General features: G+C 35.8%; 1 protein-coding gene across 7 annotated transcripts in view; it reads left to right on the top strand.

The window, feature by feature from the left end:
* LOC135204142 (EGFR adapter protein-like) overlaps positions 1–15,000 on the top strand; it is a gene marked incomplete in the record, with an annotated part of 933,128 nt that overhangs the window by 614,929 nt on the left and 303,199 nt on the right. For all 7 annotated transcript variants that reach the window (XM_064234151.1, XM_064234150.1, XM_064234153.1 and 4 more), the window contains 1 exon segment: positions 12,790–12,864. In XM_064234151.1, the coding sequence (XP_064090221.1) occupies positions 12,790–12,864 (75 nt within the window).

Raw genomic sequence — 15,000 nt, forward strand, 5'->3', positions numbered from 1 at the left:
TACGGAAAATGGCATTGGAGTGGGGGAAAAACTAATATGTATGCCATAGTATTACGAGCGTCCAATCAGAGCCTTGCGTTTTGGAATCGGTTTGTGATTGGCTGCTTAGTTTTATTTCGGTATTGTTGTTCTTAAACTTGTGCCATAACTGTCTTTTCTGTCGAGTCTGTAGAGGATTTGATACTCTTTAATAAAGCTTTCTTTGAAATTGTCAAAATCCTCATTTGTCCCCGTTAATAATTTTATCTATCTAAATAGCATATTGAGGCTTACTTTGAAATCGTCAAAATCCTCCTTTTTTGCTATTGAGGAGTATTTTTGTAAACCCTAAATATGGATATAGTATTACAAAATAGCATATTGAAGCTTACTTTAAAAACGTCAAAATCCTTCTTTGTATAGTTTTTAATGAATGATTTTATACAACCTGTAAATATGGCAATTTAATTGTTAATAAATCACTTAACCAAGTATCTTCAGGCTTACGCTAAACGTTTTTGGGTTCACATGTAGCTTTCTTAGTTTGTATCGGAAAACATCAAAATAGGCTGTCTGTCTGTCTGTGACTTTAGCAACTGGATTTTAATATTACTGAGTAAGACGCGTTACGTTTGTTTACCTCTGCTCCGCCATCCAACTATATTGCTATATTGTAAAGAGATACCAAGTTATTGCCTTGACATATCTATAGAAACAATGGAAGGTTGTGTCCATGTGTGTGTGTATATATATATATATATATATATATATATATATATATATATATATATATATATATATAAACACGCTGGTGTGTATGTGTACGTCAAAGGGCTTCTCTATATTCGCATGTCGATACACATTGCGTCACTATTTTTCGATAAAAATACATTGCTATAAAACAACCAAAAATCTACGAAAAGTGTGAAATCGGTTTTCTATATTTCCGTCTGGCTTTATAGACAAAAAACCCTATTCTAAACATTTGTCTATATTTGCCTCTAAACATCATTGATATCCTCTCCAGGGTTTCTCAGCTTTCAGCTTACAGCTTCCACAGCTTCCACAGCTTCCAGCTCTACCCCAGCTTCGTGAACACACGTCGCGTGTCAACAAATCAGATCTTTCCCCCTGAGGCAGTTTGCCTCCTGCAGCAGAGTAAACAAAATTTTCCTGTATATTGTGTGGAAAGGTAACCGTACATAAGGGTTGCTTTTTGAGCTGTGTAAATTTGAATGCTGCTGCTCTCTCTCTCTCTCTCTCTCTCTCTCTCTCTCCTCCTCTCTCCTCTCTCTCTCTCTCTCTCTCGTAGTAGCCATCTTGCTTGGTGAGACGTACCCGCGTGAAGTCAGATTAATCAACAGATATCACAAGTTTAACATACGACTAGAATTTGAGAAATATCTAGAAGTGTTCGTGAACTATCGGTGATAAGATTAGTGTGAAAATAGTAGGATAAAGCGTCTTCTAAGTTAGTTTATCAAGTGTAATACTATAAATCAAATCAAGATGGCAGTAAGTTCCAACTGCGGGAAGAGGTGGCGTAATTTGGCGTGTTTAGCAGATTCGCAATACGATGAGGTAGCAGGAAGGGAACTGGCATTTCTCATCTATGAAATCAGCAACAGTCCTAACCAAAAAGATACAAAAGCATTCATAGATATATTAGAAGGATATAATCCTTCAAACTGGAACAAATCTAATGAAAACATCTTGAAAATAATTGAAGAAGTTCCAAATAAAATCCAAGTGGTCAAGAGACTCATAAAGAAAAATATACATAAACCAACACTATTCCGACAAAGAAAAAAAATGAATAAGGTGAATCTTGTGAATATCCTAATTGATGCATTAGGAAAAAGAATGCCAAAAGCATGCAAACTGTGTAAGGTTTGGTATAGCATAGTCAATCCACGAAAACCCTAATCAGCAAAATGGTGCTGCATGGCAACATTCCGACCCATCCACAGTGTGCTGAGGTAATACAAGATTTGAGAAAAGATACAAGAATTTTTTTGTGTCAACATGTCTATCATGGATAGACAATGTTATTAAATCAAGACTGAATGTACAAATAGTTGAGGATGAAGAAGAAGAGGAAGAGGAGAAGAAGAAGAAGAAAAAATAAAGAAGAAGAGGGGGAAAACGGAAAGAGAAGCAAACAAAAATGAAATGACAGAAAAAAATAAGGAAAACAAAGAACAAGATAAAAAGTATGGATGCAGAGATACTCATTGATACTACATATGAGGCAATAAAGCAGCATACCTACGAAAAAGAAATAAATTACGATTATGACAACAGAAAAGCAAATCCCGAAGAGGCTCTACCCAGATCTACACAATGACGGCAAAGAGGAAAAAATAGACAAGAAAGACAAAATCTGCAACCTTTTGAAAAGAGGGAATTGGCAGATTTGGAGAAAGATGTTACTACAAACATCCTAAGATATGTCAAAACTATGAAATATATGGTAAATGTGCATACTTAGATGGATATGGGATGATTGCAGAGATCTGCATCCAAAAATATTAAAAACAAAAAAACCTAAAAGAAGGAAAAAGGATGTAAGTTCGACAAAAAATGCAAATATATGCACCCTGTAGCCATGAATCATAATCAAATAAATAACCAACCAAGTAATAAAATCCAAAATAAGAAAGAAACAAATAAAGAGAGAAAATCAAGAATATCAGGTAAAAGAGAAAAGCAAACCACCAATGAGATATGCAGAGGTGTCAGCAAAAAATTTCAAAGCATCAGCTCCGAAATTCTACTCAGAGATAATAACTGTATTTATTATGCAAGAGGATATTGCAGAAACGGAGAAAATTGCAGATTCAGACACAAAATGAATAATTATGATGAAGGAAGATCAAATATTATTGAAAAGTTGGATTTTTTAATGTCAGAATTTTTCTGAAATGAAAAAAGAACACATACCAGAACAGGCAAAGAGACATGGGAAAAATCCTTATTACTACCAGATTAATGATTGAGGAGAAAACACGCAAACCATCATAGGTGATGAATGCGCAGGGTTTAGTTACGAGTAACTCCAAAAAGAAAAATAGAGTACTTAGAAGAAACTAACCCAAAATGAAAAGAAAATAGATATAATGAATATAAGTGAAACCTGGTATTCCAAGAGACTGGGAATGATGATCAAATAAAAGGGTTCCAAACTTATAGATCAGATAGAAAAAATAGGAATCAAGGGGGAACCGCAATATATGGGAAAGACAAAAAAAACAAGGAAAAATATATGAGAAATATAGTAACTCAGAATGTGAACTAATAGCGGTAGAATTTGAATCTGAAAAATTGATGAACATAGTAATATATAGACCTCCTAATACTAAAGAGTTTGACTTAATAATAGAAAAATTGGATGATATATGTAGAAATCACAAGGACTGGGACTATTCTCCTATCTGGTGACTTCAACTTTCCTTTCGTAGAATGGAAAGAACGAATAGGAGATTGTGGTTGTACTTATACATATAAAAAAGAGAGTAATAGTAGTGCAGAAGATAAGAGGCAATTTGAAAAGCTATTAGATATGCTACTAGAATACAACATTCGAACAAATAAATCACCTGCCAACAAGAAAGGAAAATACTTTAAGACCTAGTATTTGTGAACGAGATGAATTATGTTAAAGAAATATAGTTATAATGCGAGTATTTCAGACCATAATGTCATAGAATTAACAGTTCATTCCAAAGCAAGTGAAAATAGAGATAAGCAAGAAATGAAAAAGTGGGAAGGATATGGAAAATACAACTTCTACAGTAAAAATATAAAATGGTCAGAAATTAATGAAGAATTAAACAAAGATTGGATAACATTTTCGTAAGTGATGACATAAGGGTAAATACGGAGATATTATATAAAATATTGGAGAAATAGTGGAAAAATATATACCGAAGAAGAAAAGTAAACATCATTCATGCATACCAAGAGACAGAAGGATCTTGTTCCAGAAAATCAGAAAGTGGAAAAAAGGTCTTGCAAAAGAAAAAATGCATGGAAAGTATAGAACTAAAAAGTAAGATAGAAAATGCAGAACAAAAGATTATACAATCAAAAGAAAATGAAAAACGGGACTTAGGAAGAAAAAACCCTATTAAATATCAAGCAAAACCCCAAACTATTATACTCATATGCGAAGAAGATGAATAAAAGAAGAATAGAAATAGGCCCTCTGAGAATTGAAGGGAGATTAACGAATGAAAAAAAGGAAATTTGCAAACATACTGGCAGAACGATATAAGAGAAATTTCACCCCTAGAATAGATAATGAAGATAATGATATAGAAGTAAGGGATGAAAATAGTGAATATTTAGCTGACATAGATATTAATGAAGCTGATATTGTGCAGGCTATTAATGAAATTAAAAATGGAGCTGCTGCAGGGCCTGATGGAATTCCTGCTATTTTGTTAAAGAAAGTAGTTCATTCTATCGCAAAGCCACTTGCAATATTATTAAGACAAAGTGTAGATACAGGCAAGATTTATGATGAGCACAAATTAGCATATATTACCCCTACTTTCAAAAGTGGATCAAGACTAGAGGCAAGTAATTATAGGCCTGTGAGTCTAACATCACATATTATGAAAGTGTATGAAAGGGTAATGAAGAAAAATATTATGAAACATTTAATAAAAAATAATTTGTTTAATAAAGGACAACATGGTTTCGTACCCGGAAAAAGTACACAAACCCAACTGTTAGTCCACCGTGAGAACATATTCAAAAATATGAAAAGCGGAAATGAAACAGATGTGGTTTATTTAGACTTTTGCAAAAGCTTTTGATAAAGTAGACCTTATATATTACGAAGAAAATTAGAAAACACAATATCGTGGATAAAGTAGGAAGATGGTTAAAGAATTTCTACACAACAGAAAACAGATAGTTATTGCAAAACGACGAGAAATCGGATGAAGTCAAGGTATATACCGGTGTGCCGCAAGGTACGGTGTTAGCTGCAATACTGTTTGTTATTATGATTGAAGACATAGACAATAATGTGAAGGATTCGGTAGTGAGTAGTTTCGCAGATGACACAAGAATAAGTATTAGAAATTACTTGTGATGAAGATAGGAACGCTCTACAAAGAGACCTTAACAAAGTATATGATTGGGCAGAGGTAAATAGGATGGTATTTAACTCTGATAAATTTGAATCAATAAATATTGGAGACAGAGAAAGAAAGCTATATGCATTATAGGGACCTAATAAAGAGACCATCACAAATAAGGAAGCAGTTAAAGACCTTGGTGTGATGATGAATAGAACATGTTATGCAATGATCAAATAGCAACTCTGTTGGCAAAATGTAAAGCAAAAATGGGAATGTTGTTACGGCACTTCAAAACAAGAAAAGCTGAACATTTCCCATGATTATGCCGTTTATAAAACAATATGTTCGTAGTCCACTTGAATATTGCAATATGATATGGTACCCACACTATCAAAAGGATATTGCCACAATAGAGAGTGTACAAAGGTCCTTTACAGCTAGAATAGAAGAAGTTAAGGACCTAGACTACTGGAAAGACTACAATTCTTAAAATTATATAGTCTAGAAAGGAGAAGAGAACGCTACATGATAATTCAGGCATGGAAACAGATAGAAGGAATAGCAGAAAATATCATGGAACTAAAAATATCAGAAAGAGCAAGCAGAGGTAGATTAATAGTGCCCAAAACTATACCAGGAAAAATAAGGAAAGCACACAGGACATTAATCCACTACGCACCAGCATCGATAATGCAGCGTCTATTCAATGCGTTGCCAGCTCATCTGAGGAATATATCAGGAGTGAGCGTAGATGTGTTTAAGAATATGCTCGACAAATATCTAAACTGCATCCCAGACCATCCAAGATTGGAAGATGCAAAATATACCGGAAGATGTACTAGCAACTCTCTGGTAGACATTAGAGGTGCCTCACACTGAGGGACCTGGGGCAACCCGAACAAGATGTAAGGTCTGTAATGTAAGGTCTCTCTCTCTCTCTGCGAGAGGGCCCCTGTTCTGTAAGGGTTAGGCTGGATATTCTAGATAATGCTATTAGTTGAGAGAGAGAGAGAGAGAGAGAGAGAGAGAGAGAGAGATAGATGACCATTTTTATTCATTTCCGTGAGGCACCCGAGACACTATAAGAATCAGGAAATGACTTAAGACCTTAGGAAAGGAATGTAAATAATCTGTTATTTTGTCAAAAGAACAACTCCGCTTACAAAGGCATTGAGGGTAACTAGTGCCTGAAACTTTTCATAAAGTTTGAAGTAAGATTACAGTTTTGCTCTGTAAGTCTTATCACTTTTATAAACCTATATTAATAAGAAACAGTTCAAATCTCTAGTCAAGAAATTTTAGAAATGAAATGATATCACGATTACTTGAAACGTACGCTTGAGTTCCTAAATGCATGCCATTGTAATCATATTTGAGCAGGCAATGCTGAGAGGCAGTTTTATAATGCTTTCAGATAATGGGCAGTTTTTACTTATAATTCTTAACATTTATGTTTGCTAAGCTTCTGGTTGCATTCATTTCCTTTATTTTCGTATTAGTAAATCCTCTAGATTTATGTATCATGCAACAAAGCGTAAGAGAGAAATTCATCAAAAAATGCTGAAAGTTACTATGAGGACTTTGCCTCTGAAGCCAGCCTCTCTCTCTCTCTCTCTCTCTCTCTCTCTCTCTCTCTCTCTCTCTCTCTCTCTCTCTCTCTCTCCAGTATTAATTTCGACATGGCAGAACTTCACGTTAAGACCAAAGAGTTGAGAAAGGAGCTTGGGAGTTTGGACGTCTAGGAGGAAAAGGGCTTAGGGTATGGGGAGGTGAGGGGGGGTTAGGTTAGTATGGAGGAGGAGGTGGAGGAGGGTGTATAGGATAGCTGCAAGAGCATGGAACTAGTTTTGAAAATCTTTCTTAATCCGGGTTTCCTTCTGAAGTCCCACGTGAGCTGAAGTTCAAACTTTGCCTTTGAACATTTCAGCCTCCCTTTGTAATACTTTTGCCGCTCCTCCGGGTTCAGCTTGGGTCAACAAAGAAAGGCCGCGTATTAGGGTAATTATGACCAACTTTCGTTGGCGTGCAATTTCGCTCCTTTTTGAGTGTGGTGAGGTTGACCCTTTAATGAAGTTTTTTTTTTTCATTTGTTTTTTTATTTTTTCGTCAACAAGGTCATCGTTACGTTACGTAATCGGCCACTTTAAGCTTTCCCTAATCGGAAAGTTGGCGGTTTAGTTCCGGGAGCCGTAGTCCATAGAACTTCAATTATCGCAACCCTCCGTTAAGCTTTGTTCGCCTGTTTTAGGATTTAGAACTTCCATTGGCTGTAGACTTTCCCTTTTGCTGCCTGAAGTTTTAAAACGATGTTCTCGTAGTAATTGGAGATTACTGTAGTTTTTATTAATATAGAACCAATTTTTTTTTCTTTCTTCGTTGGGTTCATATGCTGTATTTAGAAACCTTGGCAGGAGCAGACCATGGCTTTCCTAAAATTTCGTTATGTAAAATAAAGTTATTTGGTAACTCAAAAAGTTGATTAGATATTCCATGAATAGATACTCGCATATTCTATTAAAAAAAAGTTGTATGATGTTAAAAGAGTGAAAATCGCCGAGAGTTCTTGAGAAATAGGAGGCTGATTCAGATAAAATATTAATCAAAAGTTCAAAAGGAATGTTTTTGGTAAATAAGTAGACTCGAACAGTCCTACAGAGTTCCAAACCAAATGGCTTACGGTATTCGAAGATGAAAGTACTGTTATATGCCGTCATTGAAGATGCTGAATATATCTGCACAAACATAATGCCCCCGAATCAGCTTTGGGAAGATGAAATGCTCAGTGACTTGTCATTTTTGCGAAGGTCTTTCCCGTTTATGTGGATTTTTAAAACATTTTTGCTCTTCAGTTTGTACTTTTTTCAAAATTATAGTTTTTTATGATAGAAAATATTAATCTTTCGATGACGAATTGTGATGGATAGAGGAGTACCCATTCAAGTCACCAGGTAACTTTGCTACCAATGTCTTTCATTTTTACCCTCATTATGAGCTGAAACTCTCCATCTCTTTTTTTTTTTTTTGGGGGGGGGGGGGGGGGGGGGGCCTTTGGGGCCAGAAAGATGGAAGCTTCAGCCCTCAGTCCTCATTAACGCGAGTCTAGTTGAATTCGCTATGAAAAAAAAATAGAAGACGTGGAGGAAGGAGTCGCTCTACTTTCTTGTCCATTTAATAAGAGAAGAAGAGAAGAAGTTTACAGTCGCAGAGAGTCTCTTCACTAGTTCTGGCAGAACTTTGGCTCGTAATTAGAGAACTTGTCACTTTTTTCCACCCAGATGCGTTGGCTGTTTCTTGTTTATTATTACCAAAAAAGAAAAAAAAAAAAAAAAAAAAAAAAAAAAAAAAAAAATGGTTGGTAGGGGTGGAGAAGAGGGTGAGGAAGAGAATTAGTGTTACCATGGTGTGGTTGACGTGCGTGTCAGCTCTTGATGACTTGAACCTCTCTCTCTCTCTCTCTCTCTCTCTCTCTCTCTCTCTCTCTCTCTCTCTCTCTCTGAAAGTAATACGTTTGTTACTGTATGAGGTTCCATACATTATTTTTTTCTTTAATATATATATATATATATTATATATATATAGTATATATATATATATATATATATATATATATATATATATATAATATATATGTAAGTCCTTTACATATTTTCCTTTTTTCTTGCATTAATGCAGCCGAAAGATAAAAGGGAAAAAGTGGAATGCAATGCCTCCTTAAAGATAAAAGCGTAGTCTTTTTTTTTTTTTCTGTTGCTGCCTATTGTTTTTTCAGCAACATCGACCGATACAAACTCCACAAAAGGACTTCAAATGTTTTTTTATATAAATCTACGCACAATGCAAGTAGCATTTCAGTTATTTTTAATTTTTTTTTCTTCCTTTGTCTAACTTCTGTTACTCTGAAACGTTTCCTTTTTTTTTTTATGAATGATGATTATTCGTCTTTTTTAAAGTGGTGATGCTTGTGCATTTATGCACGACGCCTGAATGATATCAAAGAAACCCGCTTGTGAATGCGCCTTTGTTCCATTTTGTAATCCTTTACTGAATGGGAAAAATGTATTCAGGAAAGCACTTTGCTAACGGCCCAAATTATGCACACAGACACACGTACAAACTCATACACACATACGCCGCATCAACGAGAGACCAGAAATCGATCCCAAGGGGGAGGCGATTGGATCCGCTCTTTGAAAAATCCCTCGTTCCTCTGTTGGTCAAAGCATTGAAAATTTGATACATGATTGCTCGGCCGTAGAGGGTATTCCCCAGTCCCCCCCCCCCCCTTCGGGTGGAAAATGACAGGGAGGGGAGGAGTGGGGATGGCAGCCACTCCTTATAAAAAAATTACTTCAGGGGGAACCGAACATTGATATCACCTTTAGTATCTGTACGTGCTTGTGTATCTATATTTTATCTGTGTACAAGTCTGTATACATAATCGTATATATATATAGTATATATATATATATATATTTATAATATATATATTATATTTATATTTAATATATATATATATATATATATATTATATATATATATATATATGCTTATGCATACGTATGCTTCATCTTTCTTATGTCAGTGTATTCATGATGGTGAGTTCTCGCAAATTACCTCATGAACAAAGTTGTTCTCGCAAAACAACTTATGAACAAAGCTGTCCTCGCAAATCCACTTACGGTCAAAGTTCTTGCAAGGCAACTCATGAACAACGTTGTTCTCGCTAAAAAAAACATATGAACAAAGTTGTTCTCGCAAAACAACTCATGAACAAATTTTTCCTCGCAAAACAACTTATGAACCAAGTTGTCCTCGCAAAACAACTTATGAACAAAGTTGTTCTCGCAAAACAACTTATGAACAAAGTTTTTCTCGCAAAACAACTCCTGAACAAAGTTGTTCTCGCAGAGCAACACATGAACAAAGTTGTTCTCGCAAAATAACTTATGAACCAAGTTGTCCCTCAAAGCAAAACAACTTATATGAACCAAGTTGTCCTCGCAAACAACTTATGAACAAAGTTTTTCTCGCAAAACAACTCCTGAACAAAGTTGTTCTCGCAGAGCAACACATGAACAAAGTTGTTCTTGCAAAACAACTTTTGAACAGCAACTCACGAACAAAGTTGTTCTCTCAAAGCAATTTACGTCCAAAGTTGATCTTGCAAAACACCTTATGAACAAAGTTGTTCTTCCCGATGATGATGGGGATGAGAGAAGTTCTGTGGCGGTGGGTGAGTGTTGGGGGAGGGGGAGGGAATTGTGGGTGTTGGGGGTTGGGGTGGGGGTGGGGTATGTGGGCATGTATGGTGTGTCGAAGCAAACATTAATTCCAAGTTGGATCTGTGGCCTCTAAACTTGGCAGAAAGAAAAACAGCCTCTCGGATTGAATCTAAACAAAGATTTCGATAAGATCAAACAAACTCACTCGAGTGAAATGGAAACTCTGGTTGGTGCTGCTGTTGGTAGATCGAGTTCCGAGAAGAAGAGAGAGAGAGAGAGAGAGAGAGAGAGAGAGAGGAGAGAGAGAGAGTCAAAATCTTCTCGCTGCGATTTCTTCTTCAAATACATCTGATGTGGACATTAGTAACCACAAGCAGACGAAGAGAGAGAGAGAGAGAGAGAGAGAGAGAGAGAGAGAGAGAGAGAGAGAGAATTCTCGCTGCGACTTCCTATATTACATGTATTCAGTGTGGACATTAGTAAACACACACAATGAGAGAGAGAGAGAGAGAGAGAGAGAGAGAGAGAGAGAGAGAGAGAGAGAGAGAGAATTATGTAGTTTTGATAGAACGCTAACCACATAACGTTTAAAAGGACTTGGTTATAAAATCATGCATATTTAACCCAAAGGTTCAAATGTCCATCTCCAGTTCCTATCTATTTTATAAGAACATTCACTGCCTGTTATGTAATGTTTGGGATAATTGCTAGCCTGCCCGTTTCGTCTAACATTTAGCCAAGTGGCACTTACTTACATAAAAAAAAATTAAAATGTACACTTAAATTACACAAGACTGGCCCTGTCATTCATTTTGTTAAGTCATGACGCTGTAACAACAAAGATTTAATTCCCGTTGTGTTTTGAAGTGACTAAGGTTAATACATATAATTTAGCAAATGCTAAATTAAAATCTAATTTATTTATTTTATATTTTAACAAAGATTGGCTTAAGACTATTGTCAGTGGAAACATATTTTGCAAATATTAAAAGCTACATTTTAGGTGATGATATTTTTTTGGAATCACAAATGTATAAAAGGACCGACGGAAATATGTTGTTATTGACATGGGAGAGGAACGGAAATTACTTGGACCATTCGGGCCAAAAGGATATTGATCACTGGTGGTTTCTGGGTTTTTCGGATATATTATAGTAAAGGGAAACGCGTTGTTTGTTTATGAGTACATTTTCAGGTCGTGAGAAAGAGAGAGAGAGAGAGAGTTGCAAGGAGTTACAAGGGTAAGGACGTCTCAAAGACTTGTTAGTCCGTCCGAGGAGACATCGTGTGCTCACTTATCTCTACGAGCAGGTTTTACTGTTCATTCATAGTGTCCTAATGATTTTGTCTAGCTTTCTTTTAAACTCTTCCACACTGTTGCTGTTTACGAGAGAGAGAGAGAGAGAGACCAATGCTTTTACCTTTGTTTTATGTGTTTCATCGCCCATTTATAATGTACTAGATACAATTATTGATGTTTGCAACACGCAATTATGGATTATTGTTGCAAAATATTTTTTTTTTTATATTTTTCAAGTTATTATTAAAGGTAATAACTATCCCTAAAAGATTATAATTTCATCTTATCAGTTTTTTTATCAGTGTTTTTAAGTGTGTAATAAATTCGTCTTACGCCGTGTTCATTTCGAATGATTTGTGGTTTTTATAAATCAGTGAAAGATGTTAAGATCACAAATTAATAGAATTAAGACTTTACTGGCATATTTCATTTCAATTTTGATATGAAGTTATTGATTATGAGCGAAGTCTTCCAAAGTTTCACGCGGTTGTAGTACATCTCATAATTACCTTTTCAAGCCCAGAATCTGAGAAACTAGATTAAACTAATTAACGTACCACAACACGTAAGGAAGTACGTGCTGTCCTATGCAAAATTCATTCGGGTTTACAACCTCGTTTTGTGTATGGTGGAGGTATATTGTATAAAGAATTTAAATGTGGATATATAAATAATTTTACATTAGATTTATCCCCTTGGGAAAAATTCAGTCTTTTTAACTTTCATTAAAAGGACCTACTAGTGTTGCTTTAGAATGTTTTATATATATATATATATATATATATAGATATATATATATATATATATATATATATATATTATATACAGTGCATTTATTATTCGACACCCCTGTGGGAAGGTAGTGCTGTCAGTACACCTCACGCGGTGCACTGTAGCCATTAATTCAGGTACTTTACAGTATCCCTTCAGCGCCTCGCTGCAACCCATCTCATTCCTTTTACTGTACCTCCTTTCACATCCTCTTTCTTCTGTCTTACATTCCACCATCTCTTAACAATTGTTTTATCGTGCAACTGCCAGATTTCACTCCTGTTAAACCTTTTTACTCTCAAGTTTCCCTTTCAGCAGTGAATGACCTCATAGGTCCCAGCGGTCGGCCTTTGGCCTAAATTTGATACGCCATTTTATACGAGACTTTTCCTAATAAGTCTTATTTTTTCTCTCTTTCCCACAGGAAGGTGCAAAAAGCAAGCCAGTCTTGCTGGTGATATCCTTAGCAGGTGTCAAGGTCTGCAGCCCTGATGGAAAGGTGAGTTTTGTACTGCAATATTTTGTGGCTTTTGTCTCCTGTACATATTTGCTTCAATAAGTATCTTATTTTAGATGTTCTTTTAAAGTTATAGCTTAAATCGGGTGGTTTTTCGTGTTCATTGCCTGTGTAATCAGTTTAAATCACCCAAGTTTATTTTGATCTATGTCGATGTTCTTGTGAAAATCAACGTTCCTTACATGTGCTTATTGGCCTAATCGAGCCAGAATATTATCTTATTGTGTTCCGTTTCTAGTTCTGCTTGAGCATGTAATCATTGAACATTTCCGAATCTTATTTACATATATCGAATTGTTTACATATGTTCTTTTTGTTCTGTCCTTGAAAATATGACACACACATTATGCCTTTTCTTACCCGAGATAATACTTATAAACGTAGCATGCTTTTTAATTGGGTTTTCTCCGATTTACTGTTAAACACAAAACGTTTTTGTTTATTACATTGACTGAAGATAGAATTTCGCCCTTAAATGAATTTTCGTCTTAATCTTAGTATAGTTAGAATTACCGAGCAGTTAATGATTTATCTCTATTCTTAAAACCATCTATTCTACTTTGGTTTATTGTATTGCCTAGATAAAAACTAAACCTTCGCATTTAAAACGACATTAGAAATGGATATATGATTGTTAAATGATAATCATTTCTGAAAGGGAAAAAATGTGATAATGAACGTATGTCAGCTGATCAGGGAACAGAGTGAATCTTGTATTACAGGTTTTCTCGGATACATTACAATAAAATATGCGAGTAAAAGGGAGCCCAGCGGTTAAATGAAATTCTCGAAATGATGAATTGTCTCTGTGGAACATTTCTGTCTCGGGGAAATCTGAAAGAATCCAACCGGAAGAGAGGGGAGAGAAAACATTATAATGATATTTAGATGATGAGGAGCGCTGGGATAGAGACGTGGGGATTTTTTGAGGTATAAATATGTCAGATAATAGTGGTGGCGGCGACGTGGGTGAAAGGTGTATGAAAAAAAAAAAAATGAGATGAAACATTCAAGGTGGAAAAGATTAAAGGTGGAAGAGTGTGACGGAACAAAGGTGAGATACATGATATATCGGGCTAATTTCTCGTTGAGAGAGAGAGAGAGCAGGTTCTTTTGCCTTTCGTGCTTTGTGTCTGGTTATGCTTAAAGCAGTAATTTTAATTTTTTTTTTCTTTATAACTAATAAAACTTGGTTATTAGTTAGTCAACTCCTGTCAGTTTTCAGGATTATTCTTTAGCCAACAATGCTGTAGGTTATCCTTGACTAAATATTTTTATTTCTCATTCTTTAATCAGCAATTTATTCTTCAGTCTACATTATTCTTTCTTGTCCCTTAGCTTGCAGTTTTGTTCGTTATTCTTTCTAATCAACAATTTTCTCGGTAAATTTGTATTTATTGTGAATAATAAAAGACATCGGAAGCGTAGCTTGCGTGTGAATAAAACGTTGAATCGAGATATGGGGCTCCGGGGAACAAATCTTTTGTCCATTTCCACGGTGAATTACGCCCTGTTCAGGGACAATATTCCTAAATAGTAGAGAAAAGGTGGGGAAAAGACCGTTCTCCCCTAATTTGTCTCTCCCTCCATCCCTTCCTCCTTCCCCCCCTTCCTACCTCCCTCCCGTACAGAACATGCAAATATCAGATTACAGGTGCAGCCCAGCGCTAGGGAAGTTTAAGCAAACTGTGAAATTTTTCCCCAGTTTAGGGAGAATTTAAAAGGTTTGTTTACAAGGGTCCGGGATGGCGTTTTGGCCTTGAGATATATGTGTATTGACTCTGCTTGCGTTGTTATGCAGGCAGGTGTTGGCCCCCTTCTTTCTTGAGTGTCTTTGGTTTAATGGCCCTGTCTTTCGCGAACTGCGCTTCTGCATCCTCAGGTGCTCTGAGTAAGATTGTACGTACCCCATTGGTGTCTGCAGTTTTGTCCCTTGCGGTAGTAGTCTGCAGTTTTGCCCTATCTGCTATATGTTCCCAAGTTGTGGTATTTTGATTTATTGCTCTTCACAGCAGACCAAGAAACGTTGCTAGGAACCTTAATGTTGCAATTAACCTTTCCTCAGGAGGTATTCAATGCCCCTAGACGCTCATTCCCGTCGGAAGTAAGTTCTCAACG

This window comes from Macrobrachium nipponense, chromosome 44 (genome assembly GCF_015104395.2).
Source record: "Macrobrachium nipponense isolate FS-2020 chromosome 44, ASM1510439v2, whole genome shotgun sequence".
Lineage (NCBI taxonomy): Eukaryota > Metazoa > Arthropoda > Malacostraca > Decapoda > Palaemonidae > Macrobrachium > Macrobrachium nipponense.